Here is a 23,039-nt window from a genome sequence, read left to right as displayed (position 1 = left end):
CCAGAATTTCTGACTGAAATTCCTGTCTCACATTCAAAATCCTGGCATGTTGCATTTCTGTCATGTTCCCATTGTTCATGCCCTGTCCAGGGATCACACTTTGAGAACCACTGGGCTGGACAGTAGTTTCCAAACAGCTCTGAAGTCAGAAAGGCAAGCAATCATGTGGGGAAGGGGGAAAGGTGAAAACTCTGCTTTCTATAAGTGGATTTCTACGTAATAATTCTCACAAAATATTTTATGCAACTTAAACATTTTTTTTGAGAACCACTGTTTCTATCATATGGGTCACTTTCATTGCTCACAGTCTGTTTCTACTTCTGAACCCGAATATCTGTATAAATGGGTCCTGGTGCATGCAGGAACAGAGGTCTATATTTTACAAATCCATAATTTATGATAAAATGTTATCAGAGAAGAAAGGCCTTCTGGGAGATTGAGAGGTAGCGGGTAGGGCTCCAACCTGGAATCTGGTGTGGCCAGAAGCCACTTTGATGCTGTGCTAAGACTCCTTCTACGATGGGACCTTGAAGCCTCCTTGGGTGGGGTGGGGATGGGCCTGTGGGTACTCAGCACAACTGTACCTGCCACCAGCCTGAGCTGGGCGACATCTCTCCCTGGGACCTTCCCGGAGCATCCACACTTTTGAGTCACTGGGAAGTTACTTCGGAAGACGTCCAAAGTCCTCTCTTTTCCTCTTCTCACTTATTATTAGGGAACCCTGGAAGACCAGATCATCCAGGCCAACCCCCTCCTGGAGGCCTTTGCAGATGCCAAGACCGTGAGGAATGACAACTCTTTGAGATTCGTTAAGACTCAGTCCAATTGTCAATGACCCCCAGAAAGAAAACCCTCTCCTCCAATGCTGAATATGAAAAATGGCCACATAAACTAGGATATACCTGGCCTTAGTCTACCCCCAAGCGCTTCAGATCAAGCTGCCCAACCGGGATGTTCTGATAACCCTTCAAAGAACATTTTGTCTTATTCCCAGCCGAAGGAAGATTTAGCTGTCCTTCCCTAACTAATCAGCATCACCTCAGAGCCTCCTGAAGTCACAAGGATTCAAGATTCAAATTCCACAAGTACAAAATGACTTCTCTATGCTAAAATTGGTCTCTTCAGGTGGAAGCATTTTAAAGTACATAAGTCCATTGAACAGTATCCACTGACTTATTAGCCATGAAAACCTTAGTGTGAAGTTAGTTAGCAGATCTGACCTTCTCCAAGTCAGGAGGTGCTGGGAGGAGGGAAAACCTGGTGGAGGCAGCAGAGCTCAAAAATTGGGAAGAAGTTGATACTGAAGATACTGAAGGATATGTCCCATCCTTCAATGTTTCACTTAGGATTAGCTCAACCAAAGAGGCATTTACTTCCGACACTGGCAAATAAACAAGTATCCAGTCTCCTATCTAATTTCACTGGCCAGTAGAGCAAGTACCCAGAGGCACTTGCATTCAGCAGCTAGAACTCCTGAAGAGCGAACACATAATTCACATAAACCTACACTGGTCCTTCATTAACTCTTCTTAGGCTTCATTCAGAGAATACTGAGAATACTACTGAGGATGTACTACATTCCAGGGTCTGTGGGTGAACAAGCAAGGCAATATTTTTGCCCTCCAATTGGCTCACAGAGTGGTAGCGACCAATTAAGCAGATGATGTAAGAAGGGAGTATACACACACACATATATACTATATATAATTTCACCCCTCACTCCCCAAGATTGGGGGAACCCAAGTGCTGAGTGGGTCTTTGGGGAGCCAGGAGGCCTGGCCTGGGGGCTAGGTTTGCATGTAGTAAGTAGTAAGGAAAACTGAGGCAAGAAATCTCAGAAGTAACATCCAGAGGCAAAAAAGAAGTCAGATAGTCCAACCAGGTTATCAGTTCAAAGGTGTTACAAAGAGTTTGAGCAGGATAAAGACCAAGGAGACAGTCAGGTGTGAGGTGGTCCCAAACAGAGACTTGAGAGGGAGCCTGCAGGCATCCCCAGAGCTGTGGGAACAGGGCCAGGTGCTTTGGGCAGAGCTACCTGAGTCTTGGCTGAGCCGGCGTGGGGACCAGATGCCAAGCAAACAGAGAGGAGGAAGGTCCTCATGCTTCTGGCATCACCTCCTCCGTGAGCCTACACAGCCCACCCATCCTCAGTAGTACCTAACAGAAGCTGGCTACAGTACCATAGAAAGAAAATAACTGTGTTTTTCAATCTGTCTTTGGACAGGGGACGTTCATTCGCATTCACTTTGGAGCCACAGGAAAGCTGGTGTCAGCGGACATTGAAACCTGTGAGTCCAAACACTCTATCTGGCACCTTGGCTTTGGCCACAGAGGCATCTCCTGGGGACCCTAAAATCACATCGTTTTTTGTTATCTTAGATCTCTTAGAAAAATCCAGGGTGGCATTTCAGTTATCCCGTGAGAGAGGCTATCATATTTTTTACCAAATCATGTCAAACAAGAAGCCGGAACTTATGGGTAAGTTCCTTGGTTATCATTCTCATCTTCCAAATCGATCACATTGGAAAAAAACTCAGAGTCAGTTGTGCATAAGATGCTAAAGGGATCCTTCTGCTTCACAGACCTGCTTCTCATTTCAACCAACCCCTTTGACTTCCCCTTTGTGAGCCAAGGAGAGGTCACCGTGGCCAGTATTGATGACAGTGAGGAACTGTTGGCCACTGATGTAAGTATTTTGTGTGTTTATTTACTTACGTAAGGAATTGTTGAATTTATGAACTGAGAGGTACCCATGATCTCAGGAGGAAGCTGGGATGCAGGGATGCTCAGTGATTAGACCCAAGAGCTCAGAGAATTAGTACAGATCACACCCCTCCCCCACTTGGTTCCATTTCAGAAGATTCCAGGAAATGGGAATACAGAAAGTTCTCCAAAATAGGCCTTCAGTTCCATTCTCCAGCTTTTTAGAGTAAATGTTTGCATGGATAAGGTCTTTAAAGTTTTTGTTGGAAGTTTTCAGGGTACAAAACCATCTACATGGTTCTTTTAAGAAAATCTAGAAAATACAGAAAAGTCTAAAGCAGGAGAAAAACAGTCCCGCTCTGCAGCAGCCGTTCCATTCCTCCGGTTACCTGCCACCTCCGGCTCACAGTAGGCACCCACCTCCTCAATACACCTGTCAGGCCTCTGGCCTTTAGCTTTGGGGAGTATCTCCAGGGTCAATAACCGTAATATTAACTAAGTGCATTGAGCACTCACGCATGCTAGGAACTGAGAAAAGAGCTTTGCCTCAACAAAACCTCTGGGATCAGCACCACTGCTACCCCCGTTTCATAAAGGTAGAAGCTGAGTCTTAGAAAAATAACACACGATTTGCACGAAGACAGTTTGTAAACGACGGTCTGAACCCAGATTTGCCCAACCCCAGAACTTGCATTTTTAACCCTAACCCGAACCCTAACCCCTAAACCTAACCCTAACCCTAACCCTAAACCCTAAACCCTAAACCCTAACCCTAAACCCTAACCCTAACCCTAAACCCTAATCCTAACAACCCTAACCTTAACCCTAACCCTAACCCTAACCCTAACCCTAACCCTAAACCCTAAACCCTAACCCTAAACCCTAAACCCTAAACCCTAACCCTAAACCCTAAACCCTAAACCCTAACCCTAACCCATCCCAGTAGGTGGCCAAGGGCCTGCTGGGGCTGGAGACGTGCAGGAAGCAGAGCTGGCCCAGCTGCGCAGAGTGGGGTTTGGGGGGCGGTCACAGCAGGTGAAATCACCATGCAAGATAAATCTCCTGTCCTTGCCATAGGCCAAGGGCAAGTCTCTCCGGGCGACCGGCCCTCTCACGTTCTCCTTGTAGAGACCTCGCCAGGGGCACTTGGCTACTTGGGAAAACCGCGCGGGAGTGAACTTTACACCAGCAGATGTTTTGTAAAATTGGAGGGTGTAGGCTCGGGCCTGTCCTCAAAGCCTCTACTCAAAGGCGAGCCCTTCCTGCGGCCGCCAGGTTAGGGAGCTCCGCGACTGTGCCAAACAGCTCTGGTGTGAGTCGTTGTTCCCTCCTCCACCCACCCCCACGAGCCCCTGTCCCCTTACCTGCGGTCCGCGGCCCTCCGCTCCGCGCTCGGATGCCGCTGGGGTGCCAGGAACCCACGGGAGGGGTCGTTCCCGGCCGCCGCGCGCTGGATCCCTAGACCCGCGCCGTGTCGCCGGCGGCGAGGAGCCCCGAGGACGCCCCGCGCCAGGTGCGCTCTGGCCTGGACGCCCACTTCCGGGAGAGACGCGCAGACCGCCGGCGCGCTCAGGTGAGCCGCAGCCAATGCCGAGCGAGACCCGCCCCGCCGGCGCCGCGTCCGCGCGGCACAGCACGATCTCGGCGCTCCGGGCACGGACGCCTGTGGCCGGCGTCTCCTCTTCTGCGAGCGCGAGGCAGGAAGCGGCGCCCCTGCGAGGCCGCTAGCGACGCCCCGGCGCGCGGGCCCCTGCGGCGCGGAGACCGCTCCAGGCTGGACTCACCGAGACCAAGGCCGCCGGCAGGAGCGCTTGCCGGGACCCGGCTTGGGCGGGGGAGCTGCAGTTCCCCGCAAACAACCCAATTTTTTTTAATGGAAAAAGGACTTGAAAAGACCCTTCTCCAGATAACACATACAAATGGTCAACAAACACCTGAAGAGATGTTAAACATCGTTAGTCACGATGGAAATGCACATTAATACCACAACGCCATACCCCTCCACAAACACTAGAAGGCCTATAATCAAGAGAATTAAAAATAACAAAGTTTGGCAAAAATGTAGAGAAATTGATACACAGTTTCCCATGGGGAAAATGAATCGGTTCTGGAGATGGATGGTGAGAATATTTGTACAACAATGTGAATATAGTTAATGCCACAGAACTGTATACTCAAAATGGTTTAAATGGTAAATGTTATTTTTAATCACAATGAAAAAAATGAATGAAGCACTGATGATACATGTTAGAACATGGATGAACATTGAAAACATTCTAAGTCAAAGAGGTCACGCAGAAAAGGTCACCCAGATCATACTCATCTCATGAGTATGGTCAGTTTTAAGTCCATAAAGGTTTTGAAAATGAGGGAAAGTCTCAGTATTGGTTTCAGAAAAAGATAACTGGATGACACTGGGAAAAGACATTTCCATACAGTTGGGGAAACGGTGAATGTTGAAGTGGGCCAGTGGGTAGGATTATAAGGTGGAACCATAAAATTTCCTCTTTCGGGCTTTATGTACTGGTTCCCCAGGAGAGGAGCCCAGTATTGGGTAAAACACAATGGAGTATTTTATGGGAAGTGCTGTGTTTTGTACTAGTGCTTACAGCTTTCTTATACACTTGAAATTACTGGGAAGTAAATTACTTTTCAAATGAATCATGTCAAAACTATGCCCAAAAAAAAGCAGAGAAGACATCAAACTTCATTATAGAGGCCAAGCCTTAACCAGATGCGGTTCACCTAAAGTGGTGACGCTCATCATTCTTGTAGGGTCCACACTTTATTAAGAGGCACGGTGGAAAGATTATATTCGGAGCCACTATGTCTTCGGTGCTGTGGATGACCTGGTTGTAGTAGAAACAGTGGGATATCTGAATTCTAGTTTTCCACATCAAACCACCAAAAAACTGTTAGAACTAATAAATGAATTCAGTAAAGCTGAAATCAATACACAGGGTACAGAATACAAAGGGTACAAAATCAATACACAAAAATCAGTTGTCTTTCTATACACTAATAATGTGCCATCAGAAAGAGAAATTAAAAAACAATCCCATTTACAATTGCATCCAAAAAAAAACCTAGGAATATATTTAACTGAGAAGGTGAAAGCACACCTGAAAACTGTAAGACACTGATGACAGAAACTGAACAAACACAAATAAATGGAAAGATATCCACTGCTCATGTTTGCAAAGAATATTCTTAAAATGTCCATTCTACCCAAAGCAATGTTCAAATGCAAAGCAAGCCGAGTCAAAACTCGAACGGCATTTTTCACAGAAACAGAACAAACATTCCTAACATTTGTGTGGAGCAGAAGATTTCTGCTCTGAAAGACCTTATTCAGAAAGTCAAAAGACAAGCCACAAACTGGGAGAAAAATATTTGCAAACCTCATATCCAATACAGGATTTGGACTCAAAATAGACAAAGACCTCTGAAACAACCCTATAAAAAAGTGGGTAAGGATCTGAACACACACACAGCCAAAAAAGATATACAGATAGTAAAAATCAAACAAAAATATACTCAACGTTATATACCATTAGGGAATTACAAATTAAAATCATGAGATATCACACCACACCTATTAGGAATGTTAAACTCCAAAAATATGACAATACCAGTTACTAGAGGGTGAGAAACAACAGGAACTCTCCCTCCTTGCTTTTGGGATGTCTGTACAGTCACTTTGTAAGACAGTTTGGCAGATTTCCTTTCCAAAGCTAAACAAGTCTCACCTTGGGATCCAAAATCATGCTTTGAAAATCTATGTCCAAATGCAAACGAGGATGCAGTTATGCACAGCAGCACTTTCATAATGGCTAAAAACGTGAAGAAATCAGGATATCCTTCACTAGATGACTGCATAAGCAAAGTGGGGTACATCTATGTCAAGGCGACTAGAATATGCCACCCCAAAATATGTCTCTCTGACATAAGGATTATTTCAGTCTCCTTAAAAAAAAAAAAAAAAGGAATCTCGGAAAACTGAGTAGAGAATGCCCTTTCACGACGGATGTTTACAATAGAGAAAACTCCATTTGTAAGGGTGTGTCCCTCTTTCCACCAGAAATAGAAGGATAATTAGATCTCAAGTAACTTTTATCAATGTAGAAGTCCTGACTTAAATCTGCAAACAACCACACCCTTGTTTACTGTGCTTTGCACGATAACCTGACATAAATGGCTTCCCCCTCCCCAACATCTTTCTTCTGTTTTTAGCTGAAGACGTTATTTAAGGTGATGGCTTTGGTCATTTCAGGGAGTGACTCAGTTTTCCTTGGTATCCCCGCTGTATACAGGAGGTATACACGCTATTAAACTTCTGTTTTTCTCCTGGTAATCTGTCTTTTATTACAACGTCGGTTGGGCGGGGGGGCGGGGGGGGAATCTCAACCAAGAACCTAGAAGTGCAGAGTGAAAATTGTTTTTCCTTCCATACACATGCAATGGAATGCTACTCAGCAGTAGAAAGGAATGAACCATCAACCCATGGAAAGACATGGATAAATCTTCAGTATATATTCTTAAGTGAAAGAATCCAGTCTGAGGAGGCTGCACACAGTATGACCTCATTTATGACATTCTGTGAAAGACAAAACTTCATAAATGATAAGCAGATCATGGGGTGGGGGGTTTGAAGGGATACTTTTGGATAGATAACTCACTATGTGTTTGTCTACGACCATAGATATGTATAACCCAAGGGGTCAATCAAAATCTATTCAAATTTAGTTATTTAGGGTGTAGGAGTATTGCAGGATGGAATACTCAATGTGACAGAGTCTCACTGTATTAGAAATGCATGGAAAAAACTTACTAGAGGGGATGGGGTAAAAGGTGCTGTCCTAAGTTACCTTTGAAAATGAACAGAATCTGTAGACCACAGGCAAAATGGACCATACATAAACAGTGGGCTTTATTTTATAGAGTTCTTTCTAGGGTATTGCTAACAATTCTGAAACCTCTGCACATGTAACCTGGAAAGGAGCAATGCATACATAAATGGCAGATGCTGGGCACCAGGCTCCTCATCGTGGCAGTGGAAGTTACAGATAAGCAAGCAGAGAGCCTCTCCCCTCACAATCCTGGATCTGAGCTTCCTGGGAGGATGGTGTGGGCAGTTGACTGGCCGGGAGAAACTCGCAGATCTTCAAGCTGGGAAGACCCTGCAGACATAGGATCCTCACACCCCATCTTTTCACGCACACCTGCAGAACACACTCAGCCCTCCATAATCAGCCAGTTGCACCTTTTTAGACATTCTCACCCCCAGGCAGGTAAAGTAGCATGAGGGTCTTGCAATACCCCTAAGCTGTCCCAGAATCCAGGCCCTGGGCGGTGGAGCCAGGATGGGGGTGCCTGGGCCTCTGACCAGCAGGTGAGAGGAAGGAGGAAGACCAGTCCTGAGGACAGAGTTTCCCTGAAGTCTGTGAGCCCAGGAGCCCCGATGGGATTCATTCCCAGTGGGGACATGGGCGGGGCCTGCAGTGCTCCTGTTTTCCACCTGGGCCCCTTTGATGAAGCCACAGCAACAGTGGGCCCAGAAGTCTCCCAGAGGTGTTTCAAACTCTGACACAGCGGTTTTACAGACAAACCTCCCCACCCCCATGGTACATCTCACATCTCAACCCAATGTGGTCTTTCTGAAGCATAAATGAGACTGACTCTCTCCCACCTATAATCTCCAAATGTTTCCCCACTTTCACTAGGGTACCTGCCGGGAGGGACATCTGCCAAGGCCCTGACAGTCCCCGGCATCCCCACTAGGCTGCTGGCTTCTGGGTTCCCTGACACTGAGCACCTCAGCAGGCCAGGAGACACAACACAAACCCCCAAAACTGCTCACTTCAGGACGGGGCTGGCACTGCTGTTCCTTGATCAAAGAGAGCAGAGAAGGGGTCCCCAGCTAGGACACAAACTCTGCACCAGTGGCCTCTCCCTGGGCCATCACATCACCTCGTGTGACTTGAGGGAAGGAAGGACCGAGGCACATGTTAGTTCCTAAGCAGGATGGTGTCGGCTCAGTTGTGTCACCCAAAATTCACATGCTGAATCCCTAACCCCCAGGACCCCAGGATGTGGCTGTATTTGGAGATGGAGTTTTTAAAGAGGTGATCAAGGTAAAATGAGGTCACTAGAGTAGGTCTTAATCCAATAAGACTAATGTCCTACAAGAAGAGATTAAGACACAGAATACCATGTGAGGACATGGGGAGAAGATAGCTGTCTACATGCCAAGGAGAGAAGCCTCAGGAGAAACGAGCCTGTAGACACCTTGATCTCAGACAGGATCCAGGACTGGGAGATTGGTCTGTTGTTTAAGCTGCCCGGTGTGTGGTATTTGTTATGGCAGCCCCGAGCAGACTCACACACAGGTTAAATCAGATTTCAGACTGGACAGAGCCCACTCTCCATTTCCCTGTATGTGAGTTATAGGAGCCTCAGGAGCTGAGCATGGGGTCCCTGAGGATAGGCACAAGATACAAGATTATAGGCATAACATGACTGCATTCTTCTTTATTTTATTTTATTTTATTTATTTTTGGCTGCACTGGGTTTTCGTTGCTGTGCACAGGCTTTCTCTAGTTGTGGTGAGCGGGGGCTACTCTTCGTTGCAGCGCATGGGCTTCTCACTGCAGTGGCTTCTCTTGTTGCAGAGCATGGGCTCTAGACGCGCGGGGTTCAGTAATTGTGGCTCGTGGGCTCTAGAGTGCAGGCTCAGTAGTTGTGACGCATGGGCTTACTTGTTTCGCAGCATGTGGGATCTTCATGGACCAGGGCTCGAACCCGTGTCCCCTGCATTCGCAGGCGGATTCTTAACCACAGTGCCACCAGGGAAACCCGACTGCATTCTTCTTAAACAAGCCTGACCTACACTCACACGAGATGGTTTTCTCTTCTATGCACACTAACATAGGCACCTTCAGTCTGAACTGCAAACCTTTGGCTTCACCACCTCCACTGACAGCATTAGCTTCATCTGCTGTGAACCACCTCCTATACGATTTCCAGAACCAGAAAGCATCGAAGAGCTCATGCTCACGTGTAATCACGTTTCACAGGACCAGAGACTGTGCACTAGCATCCGGGCAACTCTTGCTGTCCTCCCTTGATGGCAAGAAGCTCTTCCACTTACTAAAATAGCAACTGTGCTGTTGGTGGTAAACTCAAGGCTCTGGCTTTGGGCATGAGGTCCTCACATCAGAGACTGGCCCTGATTGCCCGTGTGCCTCAAAAGGCACACAGATTTCATTTGTGACCCTGGGAGGTGGGAGCCCAGGAGTCACACCTGGCCTCTGGCCACATTAATCACCCATCCTTGAAGAATAAAATAGCTCATTTTCCAGTCTTTTCTCTCTCCTTTACAAAGAGCAGAGACCGAACGCTGGGTGGTAAGGAAACTCTAGCTTAGTGAAGCAGTAGGAGCTTCAAGGGTTATTCCATGCCACACAATCCACAGCTGGCAAGCTTTCTGGAGGACACAGGGGTTGAGCCCTAAGCTCACATGGCTCACTGAGACCATGCGGCCCCAGTGAGAAACTGCCCGTTGGGAGACCCAGTGGCCCCCATATCCTTGAGTCTTAACGAGTATAAGTGTCAAAAGTTTATTACAACTGGAAGGCCAAAGAATTGCAGGGTAACAGTCTGCTGTTTGGATGTTGTGGCCAGGGCCACACTCAGTGTTTGGAGGGTTATTACTTCTCTTGGAAGGCTACGAGGCTGTGAAGGAAGAGACGCTTCTCTCAATCACATGGATGTACAGAATTGAACCACCCAGGGGGCTGTCTATGCTGCCCAGGTAGCTATTCAATTGCACAGTCGCATGGTCAGCTCAGTGACTGGCAACAAGGGCTTGACAGGGCCCAGGCTGGCCTGAGCTAGAGGACTGCAAATGCCTGCCTGGATGGTTGAAGGGCAAGGGCTGTCCTAGCTAAGACCTAACTGTCTACTGCTGGCCACTTGAATGGGACAAAGGATCCATTCAGTCCCAGGAGGGCCCAACCAGCCTTCAAGTATGCAGCACGTAGGGGCTGGCAGGTCGCTACCCCCAGTCCTATATAAATCCACACGTGTCTTCTGAGTGCTCTGTGTGTCAGGGCTGTGCTGGAACCTGGGGCTGCCCAGACAGAGTGGCCAGACAGAGGGTGGGAGGACAGAGGGACACCCTGTGGGACTTCTGGGGCCCTCCACAACACTTGACTGAGTAGAGTTAGATTTGAAACAATCAGTGATCGGAGTAGACATTTCATTCTTCTAACAGAGCCCAGTACTGGGGTACAGAAAATCAACGGTTCAGCTTAACTTCCTAACTCATGTGTGACCCTGGGCCACTCCTACTCTTCCTGGAGGCCTCACAAAGATGGAGAGTGAGGAGGGGGAAGAGGACCAGTTATGCTTAAACCTAACTCTAACCCTAATCCTCTGATTCTAACACCCTAACCTATAACCCTAATCCCCTGATATATAACCCTAAACTGTAACAACCTTAGCCCCACACCCCTAGACTGTGGACTCTGACCCCCTAAGCTCTAAATCTTAACCCTCCAAACCTGACTCTCTAATCCTGACCCGTAACTCTAAACTCTGACCCTGACCCCAGCCCTATACCCTAGCCCAACACTGACCCTGATCCCCAACACTGACACTGACCCTGGATTTTGAGCCAGAGCCCAACCCTAACCCTAGGGGTTAGGGTCCTTAACCCTGACCCTAACCCCTAACCCCAGGCAGTCTGTACAAGACGGGTTCTGGCTTCAAGGGTCATTTGAACCTTTGGTCTGTCCATATCTTGCATATGTCAGTTCATTCCCAAAGAAGTAGCCCCAGTAGCAAGGAGATCATGGTCCATTCTGCCATAGTTTTGGGTCAGTAGTCCCTGACTTGAACCATGATCTTGGGCGGGAATGGCCATGGTCTCAAGCCTCTAATTCCTATCCCTGTCCCTGACCTTGATGCTGATCCTAACAATGAACAGTGACTCTGAATCTGGCCTCTGACATTGACTCTTGACCCTTTCCCTGACCCTGGTCCCCAGACAGACTCTTGCTTGGACCCTGAATCCTAATTCTTACTTTGTGACTTTTCATAACCTTATCCGTATCATGAGAGCTATGGATTTTTAGACAGCACATTCACATTGATGTGACAGTTCAAGCTTTGAAAACTTCAGAAGGGTGCATGTGGTAGCGGTGACAGCCTTTGTAAAGGCTTAAGGTGGGTTTGAGCCTATTTATCTCGAGGAAGGAGGCTGGTGGCTTGAGCAGAGTGAGCGAGGGGGAGCCCAGCCAGGTTGTCCTTTGACAAGATTATATGAAATAATCTCCTACCATGACGAGAATAAGAACTGTTCCGGCACAGGAAGCCCTCCTTACATGTTAGTTCTTGTTTGCTATTACTATTCCCAGACTACAGATGAGGAAAACTGACGGCAGCTCTTAGAGCAAGGCTTTGCACAGATAGTGCTCAAAACTGCTCCTCACACTTCGTTGTTACTGTCGTGATTGGATCCCGGTCAACAGGTGAGGAAGACGAGGGGTGGGATGTCTCGGAACAGGATTTGTGCACAGTGAACACTCAGATGCCCAGACTCAGGCTGGAAACTGTCACCTGCACCGCCTGCAACCAGGTCCACCGGCCTCCCCCAAAACGTGAATTCTGCCCCATCCAGCGCCGGCAGGGAGCCTGGCTGAACCTCCCCTCCACATGCAGCCCTGAGGTCCACCACGGTCCTTCCAGACCCACAGAGGAACGCGGCAGTTCTGCACCCCCAGCCCGCCCTACAAACCCGACATCGTCCACCCTTCGGCCCCGCCTCCCTTGAGAATGCGTCACGCGAGGCAGGACCAGCCTCGGGATCACGCTGGGAAGAATCAGGATCTCGCTGCACCCTTGCGCTCTCCTCCGCGTCCAGCCGAGAAGAGCGGCCAAGATGAGTCAGGTGGGGCCAACTCACGGCCTCGGTCCAGAACGCCCACGCGGAGGTTTCCGGTAAACCGGAAACCTCGCCTAAGTGTGCAGAGACGGAAATCACACTCGGCTCCCCACCGCCAGGTTCGGGCTCACTCGCCGCAACGCGGGTGACGTCACGTGGGGCGGGCTCTCGGGAGGCCTCAACACTCTCGCAGGTCACCGGCTCCTCAACCGGCCAATCACAAGCCTGGAAGACCAGGCGCGGCCCTCGCTTGCTCTGCGCTGAATCTGCGCCGGGAGGCCTCAAGCATGCGCACTGGCGCTTGCCCAACTGTCTACTCCGCGGCCTGCTTCCGAAGGGATCCGGCGCGGGTCGCACTGCGCAGGCGTGCTGAGGCCGCCCCGCCCCCGGCGCGGATTCCGTCCAATCCAAGCGGAGGCGCCAGACTGAGAGGAAATGGCGGGGCGCTCGGGGTCTTCGAACGCGGAGCAGGCGGGAGCCGTGGGCCGGGCTGACGAGGCCGGAGGTAGAGCCGACCCCGGCGACAGCCTCTCACGAGGCCTACGGCGGGAGCCGGGCGGTAGACGGCTGGGCGGGCAGGGAGCGCACGCGGGCGCTGCTTCGAGTCAGGGCGGACGTGGGGAAAAACGACTTTCGTCCCTTGCGGAAGGGTCTCGGCGGCTCTGCCGGCAGCCGCGAGGACTCACCCACAGGCCCGCGTCCTACATTCACTCACCTCCCGCTGGCCTCGTTTGCCCCATCTGCTCCGCTTAAGTAGCTAAAAGTAGGCAGAGGACGTCCTTTCAACTTGATAGCACATTCAGATGATAGAAAGACTAGTGGGTAAAGGCTTTGCAGTAGCCCATCTGGCACAAATTTTAACATTTAAATTATTTTTCCCCCTTTTTGGTCACCTTCCTAGAGGATCACACAAAACATATAGATGCATGGACTGGATAGTAGCCTAGATGGTGGTACGAAAACGTGAGGAGGGAACAGCTAAATCCCATGCACAGTTCTTTACTGATGGGCGTTCACGTTTTTTTCCCACTTTTGACATAAATATTGCTTCAGTGTCATTTAACATACCTTTTGCATATTTAACCAAGCATATCTGATGGATAAATTCCTAGAAGTGGAATTTTGTCTTCAAAATGGTGATGTAGCCAGACTGTCCTCCAAAAGGTTGCCTCACTCTCCACAGTCTGTCAGTGTTAGTGCCTGTTTCCCTACATCATCACAAACACTGGGCCTTATCAGACTTACTAATCTTTACCAACCTGCTAGATGCAACATGTTATTTTCATCTCTTTAATTATGACTGAAGGAGTACGTCTTTTCAAATATTATTAGCCATTTGTGTAGTTTTTGGTTAATTGTTCTCTCCATTTCTCCATTCTTACGTAGAAATGATTATTTACCTTCTCTATATTGTTTGATTGGTTGGTTGCTTTATTTTTTTTAAACTTTTTATTATGGATAAATTTAAGCATATACAAAAAAATATACAAGCACATGAAAAGATACTCAACATGGCTAATTATTAGAGAAATGCAAATCAAAACTACAATGAGGCATCACCTCACACTGGTCAAAATGGCCACCATCAAAATGTCTACAAATAATAAATGCTGGAGAGGGTGTGGAGAAAAGGGGACCCTCCTACACGGTTGGTGGGAATATAAACTGGTGCAGCCACTGTGGAGAACAGTATGGAGGTTCCTCAAAACAAAAACTAAAAATAGAGTTACCATATTATCCAGCAGTCCCATTCCTGGGCATATATCTGGCAAAGATGAAAGCTCTAATTCAAAAAGATACGTGCACCCCAGTGTTATAGCAACACTGTTTACAGTAGCCAAGACGTGGAAGCAACTTAAATGTCTATTGACAGATGAATGGATAAAGAAGATGTGGTACATATATACAAAGGATTATTACTAAGACAAAAAGTAATGAAATAATGCCATTTGTAGCAACATGGATGGACCTAGAGATTATCATACTAAGTGAAGTAAATCAGAGAAATATATGATATCACTTATATGTGGAATCTAAAACTGGTACAAATGAACTTATTTACAAAACAGAAATAGACTCACAGACACAGAAAAGAAATTTATGGTTGCCAAAGGGGAAAGGGGTGGGGGAGAGAGAAGTTAGGATTGGGATTAACAGATACACACTACTAAAGAGAAACAAGGACCTACTCTACAGCACAGGGAACTATATTCAATATCTTGTAATCTATAATGGAAAAGAATCTGAAAAGTATATATATAATATAACCAAATCACTTTGCTGTACACCTGAAACTAAAACACCATTGTAAGTCAACTATACTTCAATTAAAAACCATTTTTTAAAATATTTATTTATTTATTTATTTGGCTGTGCTGGGTCTTAGTTGCAGCACGCGGGATCTTCATTGCAGCATGTGGGATCTTTAGTTGTGGCATATGGGATCAAGTTCCCTGACCAGGGATCAAACCCGGGTTCCCTTCATTTGGAGTGCAGAGTCTTAACCACTGGACCACCAAGGAAGTCCTAAAAAAATTTTTTTAAGTCAAGAACAAAGTATAATTACCCCATGAACTCATCTTTCAGTTTTAACAGTTATCAGCTCTTGGCCAATCTTGTTTCCTCGTTATCCTCACCCACTCACTACCACCTACTCCACTGTTTCATTTCAAAGTATCCCAGGCATCATAACATATCATCCATAGATATTGGTTTGGCCAAAAAGTTCGTTCGGGTTTTTCCGTAAGATGGTATGGGAAAACCCAAACAAACTTTTTGGCCAACCCAATATTTGCATATATCTCTCTAAAAAATAAGCACTCTTTGCAGAAAAGTAACCACAATAGCATTGTCACATCTGAATAATGGCTAAAATAATTCCTTTGTTTCATCAACTAGTCAGTTTTCAAATTTCCTTGATTGTGTCATCACTGTTTTAAGAAGTGCTTTCAATTGAATCGAAATCCAAATATGGTCCATTTATTGAGCTTGGTTGATATGTTTCTTTAATTTCTTTTTGTCTGTAAGGATCTTCCTTTCTCCCTTTTCCCCCAAAATGTGTTTAAATTAAAGAAACTGGGTTGTTTTTCCTGTGACGTTTCCCAGTGTGGATGTTACTAATTGCATGCCCATGTGTCACTTAAAATGTTCCTCTCTCCCTGTATTTCCTCTGAATTGGTTATTTAGATTGAGAGGCTTAACAAGTATTAGTGTCATTTTTTTACAAGAATCCTACATTGAATTTTTACATCACATATCTCATAATGTCCAGTTATTTTTATTGTGATGTTAATGCCATTAATAATAATTGCCTAGATCTACTAATTCATCAAGGAGTTAAAAATATGTGCCTATATTGATTATAAGCAAGTTAATATGAAATATTTTGCTTGGAGCCTGCAGAACAACAATTGTATATAGGAAAGCTATTTATATTTATATATATTTAAATGAGACATCTTATTAGATTTTCTCACTATTCCTTGTAAGGTTTTTTTGGGTAATCTCTAGAAATTTCTAGTTCATTATGCCACCTACTAGTTACAGTGATTTCTGACTCCTTGTTTCCAGTTTTTAATACCACTTCTTTTTTTTTCTTTCATTATTACATCCTGAGCTTTGGCCAGGCCTTGAACAGTATCAGCAGTAAGAGTGTACCCCTTTCCTTGCCCTGAGTTTTATTAAGGGGAAATCTGTGGTGTCATTTCACCCTTTAGGAAAATCTGCCCATGAAGGGCCGGTTCATCCCTTGTACAGTGTCTCCCTAAGGGCAAGGAGCAGATGCACCACTCTGGCTGGAGACCTGCCCTCAGCGCACCTCACTCCCAGCCCAGTGTTATCAGATCCTTCCTCAGGCTTCTTACTCCTACATAATTCTTTTTTTTTTTTTTAATCTTTATTGGATCCTACATAATTCTTAAATGTTTGGTTTTCTCTCCACAGGGCAGGCCAAGTCCTCACAGAAAATTGAAGACTTGATGGAAATGGTGAACAAGTTGCAGAAAGGTCACATGTCTCCTCTGTAACTGAGGCTCAGCCTGAGATTTGGGGACAGGCAGAAGTGGAATCAATTCCAAGGCCCAAAATTCACCACCTTGGAAAATTAACTCATTTGCTCTCTCTTACTTTTAAAACAATTTTTTGAAGTAAAAATATGAACCCATGATTCAGAATTCAAGTATAAGGGGATAAAGTACAAACGTTTTCCCAAAACTCAGCTGCAGTCGCCTGGCTGGCCGTCGCAGTTGGTTCCCATGCACTCTGCTGGGTCCAGGGTTTCACCTCGCCTCCGCCTCACCTCTGCTCCTCTCGCTTGCTCACCAGGCACCTTCCACCCATGCTTCCACCTTAGGGCAGGCCTTTGCACTGACTGTCTCCCACCCCCACCCAGGGAACAGCAAGGTCTGCCCCCCTCACTTCATTTGGGGCCCTCAAGGGGTCTTGCCATATCTGAAGAAGCACGTCCCACTCCACTTCTTAATCTGTTGCCCCTCCTGTGTTTCTCTTGACTGCACTTAATCACAACCTGACTCAGGTTCTTTATCTGTTCCTGTCTCCCCTCCCTAGAATGTGAGCCCTTGGAGGGCATCCACCTCCCTTCACCTGCCCTGTCATCTTCACTCAACCTCCTTGTTTCCCTGCAGCCGGAAGCCTAGAGCCCAGGATTGACGTCCTGATTAACCGGATTAATGAGGTTCAGCAAGGTGAGCTCAGGACCTTGGCTTGTCTGCCAGGTGCGGTTACATGATTTGCAGGGCTCAGTGCGAAATGAAAATGCAGGGCCCCTCGTTCAAAATTACTGTGTTTTGAACCAGCAGAGCATTAAACCTAGCATGGGTTGGTTGGGCCCATCTAAATTCAGGTGCTATACTCACATGTTTATTAACCTGTCCTGCTGTCAACTGAGCCCAACAAGAAGGGCTTGGGCTCTGGAAGACTTGTTTCCTGCTCTGTAAAATCTGGGCCCCTCTACATTTGCTTAAAGACAAATGTGAAATGTTTGCAAGAACAGACACTTACACAATGTCCTGCGGTTTGGCACAGCAAAAAAGAAAGCCAGTGAGGAGCTAGGAGAGGCCCGGACTGTCTGGGAGACCCTGCAGAAGGAACTGGACTCACGTAAGCTTGCGGGCGATGACCCAGAGGTCCCCACAATGTCATGCATCCTTGAACCCAATATTCCCATCAGCATCTTGCCGTGGCCAAGGGCTCCTGCCCCCTCTCCAACCTCAGGTCCTACCAATCTCCCCCGTCCAACTCTGGGTGGGAGTGTTCCTGAAACACCCTTCAAGCATACTCCTACCTTAGGGGCTTTGCTAGGAGGTTCCCCCAGATAATACAGGTTCCTATTACCTCACATCATCATTCAGTTCTCAGCTCAAATGTCCCCTTCTCAGAGAGGCCTTCCCCAGTTACCCCACCCAAAGACAGCACTCTGCCCACACCTAGTCACGTGCCCCTTACTGCTCGATGTGTTTCTTCACAGCCCTTACCCAACTTCACGCAATGTGTTTATTTTTCCTCTTCCCTCCACGTAAACGCCCTGCCATTCCACAGGGTCCTCACAGCCACCCTTTATCAACTTGAGGGCCCTTTGATGCTTACAGGGAGTATGGGCACAAGAGGGGAAGGGGCTCACCTCGAGGGGTCTACATTTGGGGTTGGGGGTAGGGCTGTACCAAACCGCCCATGTGACCATGGGCAAGCCCAGTCCCTGAAGGTTCAGTGTTGTGGACTCTGATGCCTGAACATGTTACTGCTTTTTCCAGTGAGTGGAGAGAAAGTACGCCTGAAAGAGATCTTGAGCAAAAAGCAAGGTAATTGCAGCTACTCTATCTCCAGGTTTTTGCCTTTGCCACCCTGAAGAAGCCCACTGTCTCTGTAGCAGTAGAAGCCTTTTGAAACCTGAATCACGTTGCATCCCTCCTGTGGCTGCCACCAAACATGCAGTAAATGACAAAGTTCCATCAGCTCCAGGAGACCCCATATGATCTGGCACTTTTACCTCTGCCCAAACCTCATGCCTTGATGGGCTCTCACGGGGCCCTCACTTCCTCTCCCTGCAGAGACCCTGAGGATCCTCCGGCTCCACTGCCAGGAGAAGGAAAGTGAGACACAGAGGTAAGAGCTTCCACCTGGCCCCTGCTCAGTGCTGTCCTTTCATTCTGGTAGAGAGAGAAAGCAGAGGAAATCAGTCTTAAACCCACAGCTCTCATCTCCCTAAAACGGGGAGGCCAAATGACTGTCTTCCCACCTTGACTCCAACAGTAGGCAGTAGTGTTAGGAGTACTCATTCACTGGGATAAGCATTCATTTGCTAGAATGTCAATTAAATTCCTTTGGCTGGTTTTTATTCTATACCTTCATACTTTTCTGCAGGCTGTCTTGGCTGTCTACTCATCTGTCTCTTCATTTAGGCGTCAAGCCAACCATCTGTGCACCAGTCTCTCTCCATTCATCCATTATCCTTCCATCCACCCAACCACTTGTGCATCCATCTCTCTACCTCCTGAATGCTTATTTTGCTCATTTTGTGACCAGAGGCCCCAAGCCCCTAGCATACCAACTTTGAAACTGTTTGAGAAATTCACATGAGACTAATATGTGTGTGTGCCTGTACTTGTGACCATGCCCACATTGATCTCCCCAATCTTCACAATGACATTTCCAGAGGGCATGAGCTCATGCCCCCCTCCCACAAAGTTACAGAGAAGGACCTCAATCTAGAAGGTTAGAACAGACCTCAAGAGAAGGACGCAGAAGCCCCACCCCAGGCTCCTCCTAGGGAGACATTCAGAAAACATGATGGCTGCCTTGACTCTTGCCAGGAAGCATACCATGCTGCAGGAGTGCAAGGAGAGAATTTCTGCCCTGAACTCCCAGATTGAGCAGGAAAAGAGCAAACAGAGGCAGTTGAGGTAAAGCCCATTGCCCAAGGCCTGGGGGGCTGGATGCATTGTAAGTGGGGGGAATACTAAGAACGGGGGTTAGAAGAGGAGCTGGCTGAGCTGAAGCTTGGAGGGTCAAGGAGGCAGAGGTGCTCCCAGCAGAGTGAAGAGCACGGGCGAGCTCCCCCATGTCTCTGCATGAAGACCCCAGCCTGAGCCAGGTTGAGGAGGGGTGTCTCTCAGCTCACGGCCCCTCATCCTGTGTGCTTGGTCCCCAGGTTGGATTTTGAGGAGCAACTGGAGGATCTGATGGGCCAGCATAAGGACCTGTGGGAATTCCACGTGAGTCACTCAGAGCCACTCCTTCCACATTCCACATCTTCTCTGGCAGCACCAGCCCAAAACTCAGGGTCATCCTCCAGGCCTCCTTCTTCTCAATTGCCGCACCCAGTTCCTGAGCAAGCCCTGGCAGCCGTATGTTAGAGTCATGCTCAGTCCAGTTCCTCATCACCCTCACTGCCACCCGGTATTGTCCTCTTCACTGGCCCTGCCCACCCATCCCTGATGCCCTCCCAGGGGCCTTAAGTGGTCAGGAGGAACCCTGATGAACCAAGGAGGGGTTATCCATCAAGGAGGTTCATGGGTGTGTTTGGGGCCATCACAGACACAGGGCAGATAGTGGGGAACCAAGCAGGCCAGTGTTTGCCACCTGGGGATCCCAAACAAGAAAACAGAATGAATGTCAGGACGGAAGGGCTCAGTGCGGTCACAGAGCGGGAAGAGGAGGAGCTGCAGTGCTGGGCTGGTAACTGACTCTCCAGAGAACAGCCTTGATTGGTGGTGTTTGCAGGATGCCCTGTAGCGAATACCCCAGGGCTGATTTCAAACCTTGCAGAATTCCTGAACACTAACTCTCATGAGCCTCTCCAGCGTAGCACCACAGGTATCTGGGGTGAAACAGCTCCAGGTGGACAGAATGGCCAATGGAAAGGCCCTGAGGCTGGACCATGCCTGGCATGCAGAGTAAAGACCGGGTCCAGATCGGCTTCTCTGAGGCACATGGGCGGAAGCCAGGCGATGTGGACAGGCCACCTTTCTACCCCTCAGAAGCCAGAGCAGCTGGCCCTGGAGATTGGCGCCCTGGACAGCAGCAAGGAGCAGCTGCTCAAGGAAGGTGAGGCCTGGAGAATGGGGATGCCCTGCCCTGCCCTGCCCTGCCCTGCCCTGCCCTGCCATCTGTCCCTTCCTGCTGCAGAAAAGCTGGTGGAGGCAAAGCTGGAGGATGTGAAGCATCGTCTGTGCTCCCAGTTTGGAGCCAAGGGCTGCTCGGCAATCACTGAGGGGCTCTTCCTGCGCAGCGAGGAAGCAGCAGCTGTGGTGTAAGAGAGGGATGGGGAGGGGGCGGCGGGGAGGGGGAGGAGCTGCCAGCACTGATGCCCACCCTCAGGCATCTGTTTGAGGAGGAGAACGAGAAGGCCCAGGAGTTCCTGGAGGCTGCTGCCCAGCGCCAGGAGCAGCTGCAGCAGAAGTGCCAGCAGCTGCAGCAGAAGAGGCAGAGGTGGGCACGGAGCCCTTCCCTTTCCCCCGGTCCCCAAGGGGAAGGTGGCTAAGGGAGTCTCTGCTCCCTCCTAGACTCTGTCACTTGGTCTCTTTACAATCCTACCCTTCTCCCTCCCCACCCTCCTACCCTACCCCCCTACCCCTTTTTGTCTAGGCTGAAGGAGGAGCTGGAAAAGCTTGGAGTGCAGGTCCCTGCTCAAGGCCAGAGCAAGCAAGAGGAAGGGGCTGGCCCAGGAGAAGCTGTGAGTCCTGGAATCCGCTTCAGGGAGCAGAGACAGCTTATGAAAGGAGCTCTGGGTGGGAAGGCAAGGAGGGGGTCCTCAGAGTGCTCAGAAGATGGTCTTCACGGAAGGGCATTCCCAAAGGGACACAGCCAAGGCGAAGGTGCAGAAGCTGGCAGCGGTGGGGTGAGGAAGGGCAGGACCCAGGGAGGGTGTGGGCATGGGGATGTGAGGAGACTCCCACGTCACACTCTGACCTCCCACAGGCCAATCCCAAGCCCCTTGGAGTCAGTGAGGAGAAAGACCCAGAGCGCCCACTAAGCAGAGCCTGATGCCCTCCTAGGCAAGGAGGACCCACCCTGCACTAGAGCTTATGCCCTGCACTGGAGCTTATGGGCTTCAGGAAATAAAGGCACTATATCAACACCACTGCCTCAGCTGAGTCTGTGCTAGGTGGGGGGGTTGTCCATCCCAAGACCCCTGGCACCTGAGACTGAGTGAAGCCTTGGCCACACTCTGCCTCTTGGCTTCAGCCAGAGTCCCACAGCAGGCACTCAATAAATGCTTCCCTAACCTCACAGTCTCTGGTCTGCTCATCTTTAGGACTTGACATGTTCTGGGTCCCCAGGCAGAGGGATGCAAGACTGAGACCCTCTCGCAATAGGCCCAGGGGTTCTGCAAACCCACCCTGTGATTGTTTCTTCCATTCCTTATTCAGACCTAGACCACAGAGTCTCAGAAATCCCAACAAGGACCAAGGGTCCTCAGCCAGTCAGTTCCATGCCCACAGTCCCCACTGTTTAGCTGAGAAAAAGACATGTAATTGGAGCCTAAATGTAATTTGTGCCTGCATAGGCACAAAATCTGTACCTGAGACACTTGTCACAAGAACATGTTAGAAATCCTCAGTGTCCTGGAAGTCAATCACCTAGGATGGTTGGTGCTTAGGGCATGTTTCAAATCCACTGGAGTGCATCACCCAAGCCAGGGCAATGACAGGAGTCAAAGTCTGTGTTCTTGGGTCAAAAGACAGTGAATTCAGTACCTACAAAGAGATTCCTTCTCTTGAAAGGCTCCCCCATCCAGGTAGGACAGTGACACAGTTGGGTAGACAAACCTCAACAATCCTGATTTCTGAATATATATATATATATATATATATATATATATATATATATATATATATATATAATCTCCATTTCTGTAACTGGTCATGGAATCACAGCTGGTATTTATAACTATCTTCACCTTCTTCCACCACCCATTCTGTTTCCCCTTTGCCTTCATCAAGCAACTCAGCTGTCTGTGCCTTTTTACCCAGTGGAGTCACCAAAACCTTTATTCCTGAAGGATCTGGGCCATCAGTACTCTTGCTGCATTGGATTGTTATAGTTTTTCATTGGCATTAATCACAGAGCATGGTAATACTAAAAGAAACCCTAAGGTATCTCCTGTATCACAGACATGGTTTCCTTACCTGCACTGTGGAGAAGTAGTCCAGTTTCCCCATGGTAGTCAGGATCAGTCACACCAGCCAGCACAGTAACTTCTTTGCCTGTTGATTCACAGGCATGAGAAGCCCAAAGTGGCTGAGCAGCAGTCTTAACTTCCAGTTCAGTGGAATCATTATTGTATCTCCTAGTGGAAGCATTCCTCCCTCTGGGACTAAGACCTCTAGGCCAGTGGAATATACAGTTGTGGGAACAGGAAGCAAAAATTTTC

The 23,039-nt window shown here is 48.2% G+C and overlaps 2 protein-coding genes and 1 long non-coding RNA gene across 8 annotated transcripts in view; 1 reads left to right on the top strand and 2 right to left on the bottom strand.

Annotated features, from left to right (window-relative positions):
* LOC309636012 overlaps positions 1-4,193 on the bottom strand; it is a 57,069-nt gene extending 52,876 nt beyond the window's left edge. The window contains exon 1 of the long non-coding RNA XR_014249170.1: positions 4,068-4,193. This is a non-coding gene — a long non-coding RNA (uncharacterized lncRNA). The remainder of the gene's footprint in view (positions 1-4,067) is intronic.
* An 8,784-nt stretch (positions 4,194-12,977) lies between these two features.
* Positions 12,978-22,456, top strand: SYCE1 (synaptonemal complex central element protein 1). 5 transcript variants are annotated; one of them, XM_082408007.1, is made up of 13 exons: positions 13,045-13,154; positions 16,592-16,654; positions 17,293-17,352; positions 17,693-17,767; positions 18,418-18,465; positions 18,715-18,769; positions 19,477-19,566; positions 19,815-19,878; positions 20,644-20,710; positions 20,792-20,915; positions 20,984-21,094; positions 21,251-21,338; positions 21,584-22,456. In XM_082408007.1, the coding sequence occupies exons 1-13, from the start codon at positions 13,085-13,087 to the stop codon at positions 21,647-21,649; spliced, it is 981 nt and encodes a 326-aa protein (XP_082264133.1). In that variant the 5' UTR covers positions 13,045-13,084; the 3' UTR covers positions 21,650-22,456. The 5 variants fall into 5 exon arrangements, 4 of the variants coding, with proteins under 4 accessions (XP_082264130.1, XP_082264133.1, XP_082264131.1 ...); XM_082408005.1 differs by having other exon boundaries at positions 20,467-20,710; positions 21,584-22,453; XR_014249169.1 differs by having other exon boundaries at positions 12,978-13,154; positions 20,467-20,915; positions 20,997-21,094; positions 21,584-21,604.
* A 335-nt stretch (positions 22,457-22,791) lies between these two features.
* LOC309636007 (zinc finger protein 717-like) overlaps positions 22,792-23,039 on the bottom strand; it is a 29,077-nt gene continuing 28,829 nt past the window's right edge. Inside the window, exon 7 of one of the 2 annotated variants that reach the window (XM_082408001.1) lies at positions 22,792-22,872. The gene's annotated coding sequence lies outside the window, so the exon portion shown is untranslated. The remainder of the gene's footprint in view (positions 22,873-23,039) is intronic. The other variant, XR_014249166.1, reaches the window with a different exon arrangement.

The sequence above is a fragment of the Balaenoptera borealis genome (assembly GCF_965194805.1).
Source record: "Balaenoptera borealis genome assembly, chromosome: 10".
In the NCBI taxonomy this organism is placed as follows: Eukaryota; Metazoa; Chordata; class Mammalia; order Artiodactyla; family Balaenopteridae; genus Balaenoptera; species Balaenoptera borealis.
This window is presented reverse-complemented; position numbering and strand designations above follow the sequence as displayed.

Excerpts from the sequence above, each read along its gene's own strand:
- SYCE1 (XM_082408004.1), top strand. The coding sequence starts at position 13,085 with ATGGCGGGGCGCTCGGGGTCTTCGAACGCGGAGCAGGCGGGAGCCGTG. Across the intron at positions 21,095-21,250 it reads CTGCAGCAGAAGAGGCAGAG|GCTGAAGGAGGAGCTGGAAA; the intron begins GTGGGCACGGAG and ends CTTTTTGTCTAG. Across the intron at positions 21,339-21,583 it reads GGGCTGGCCCAGGAGAAGCT|GCCAATCCCAAGCCCCTTGG; the intron begins GTGAGTCCTGGA and ends GACCTCCCACAG.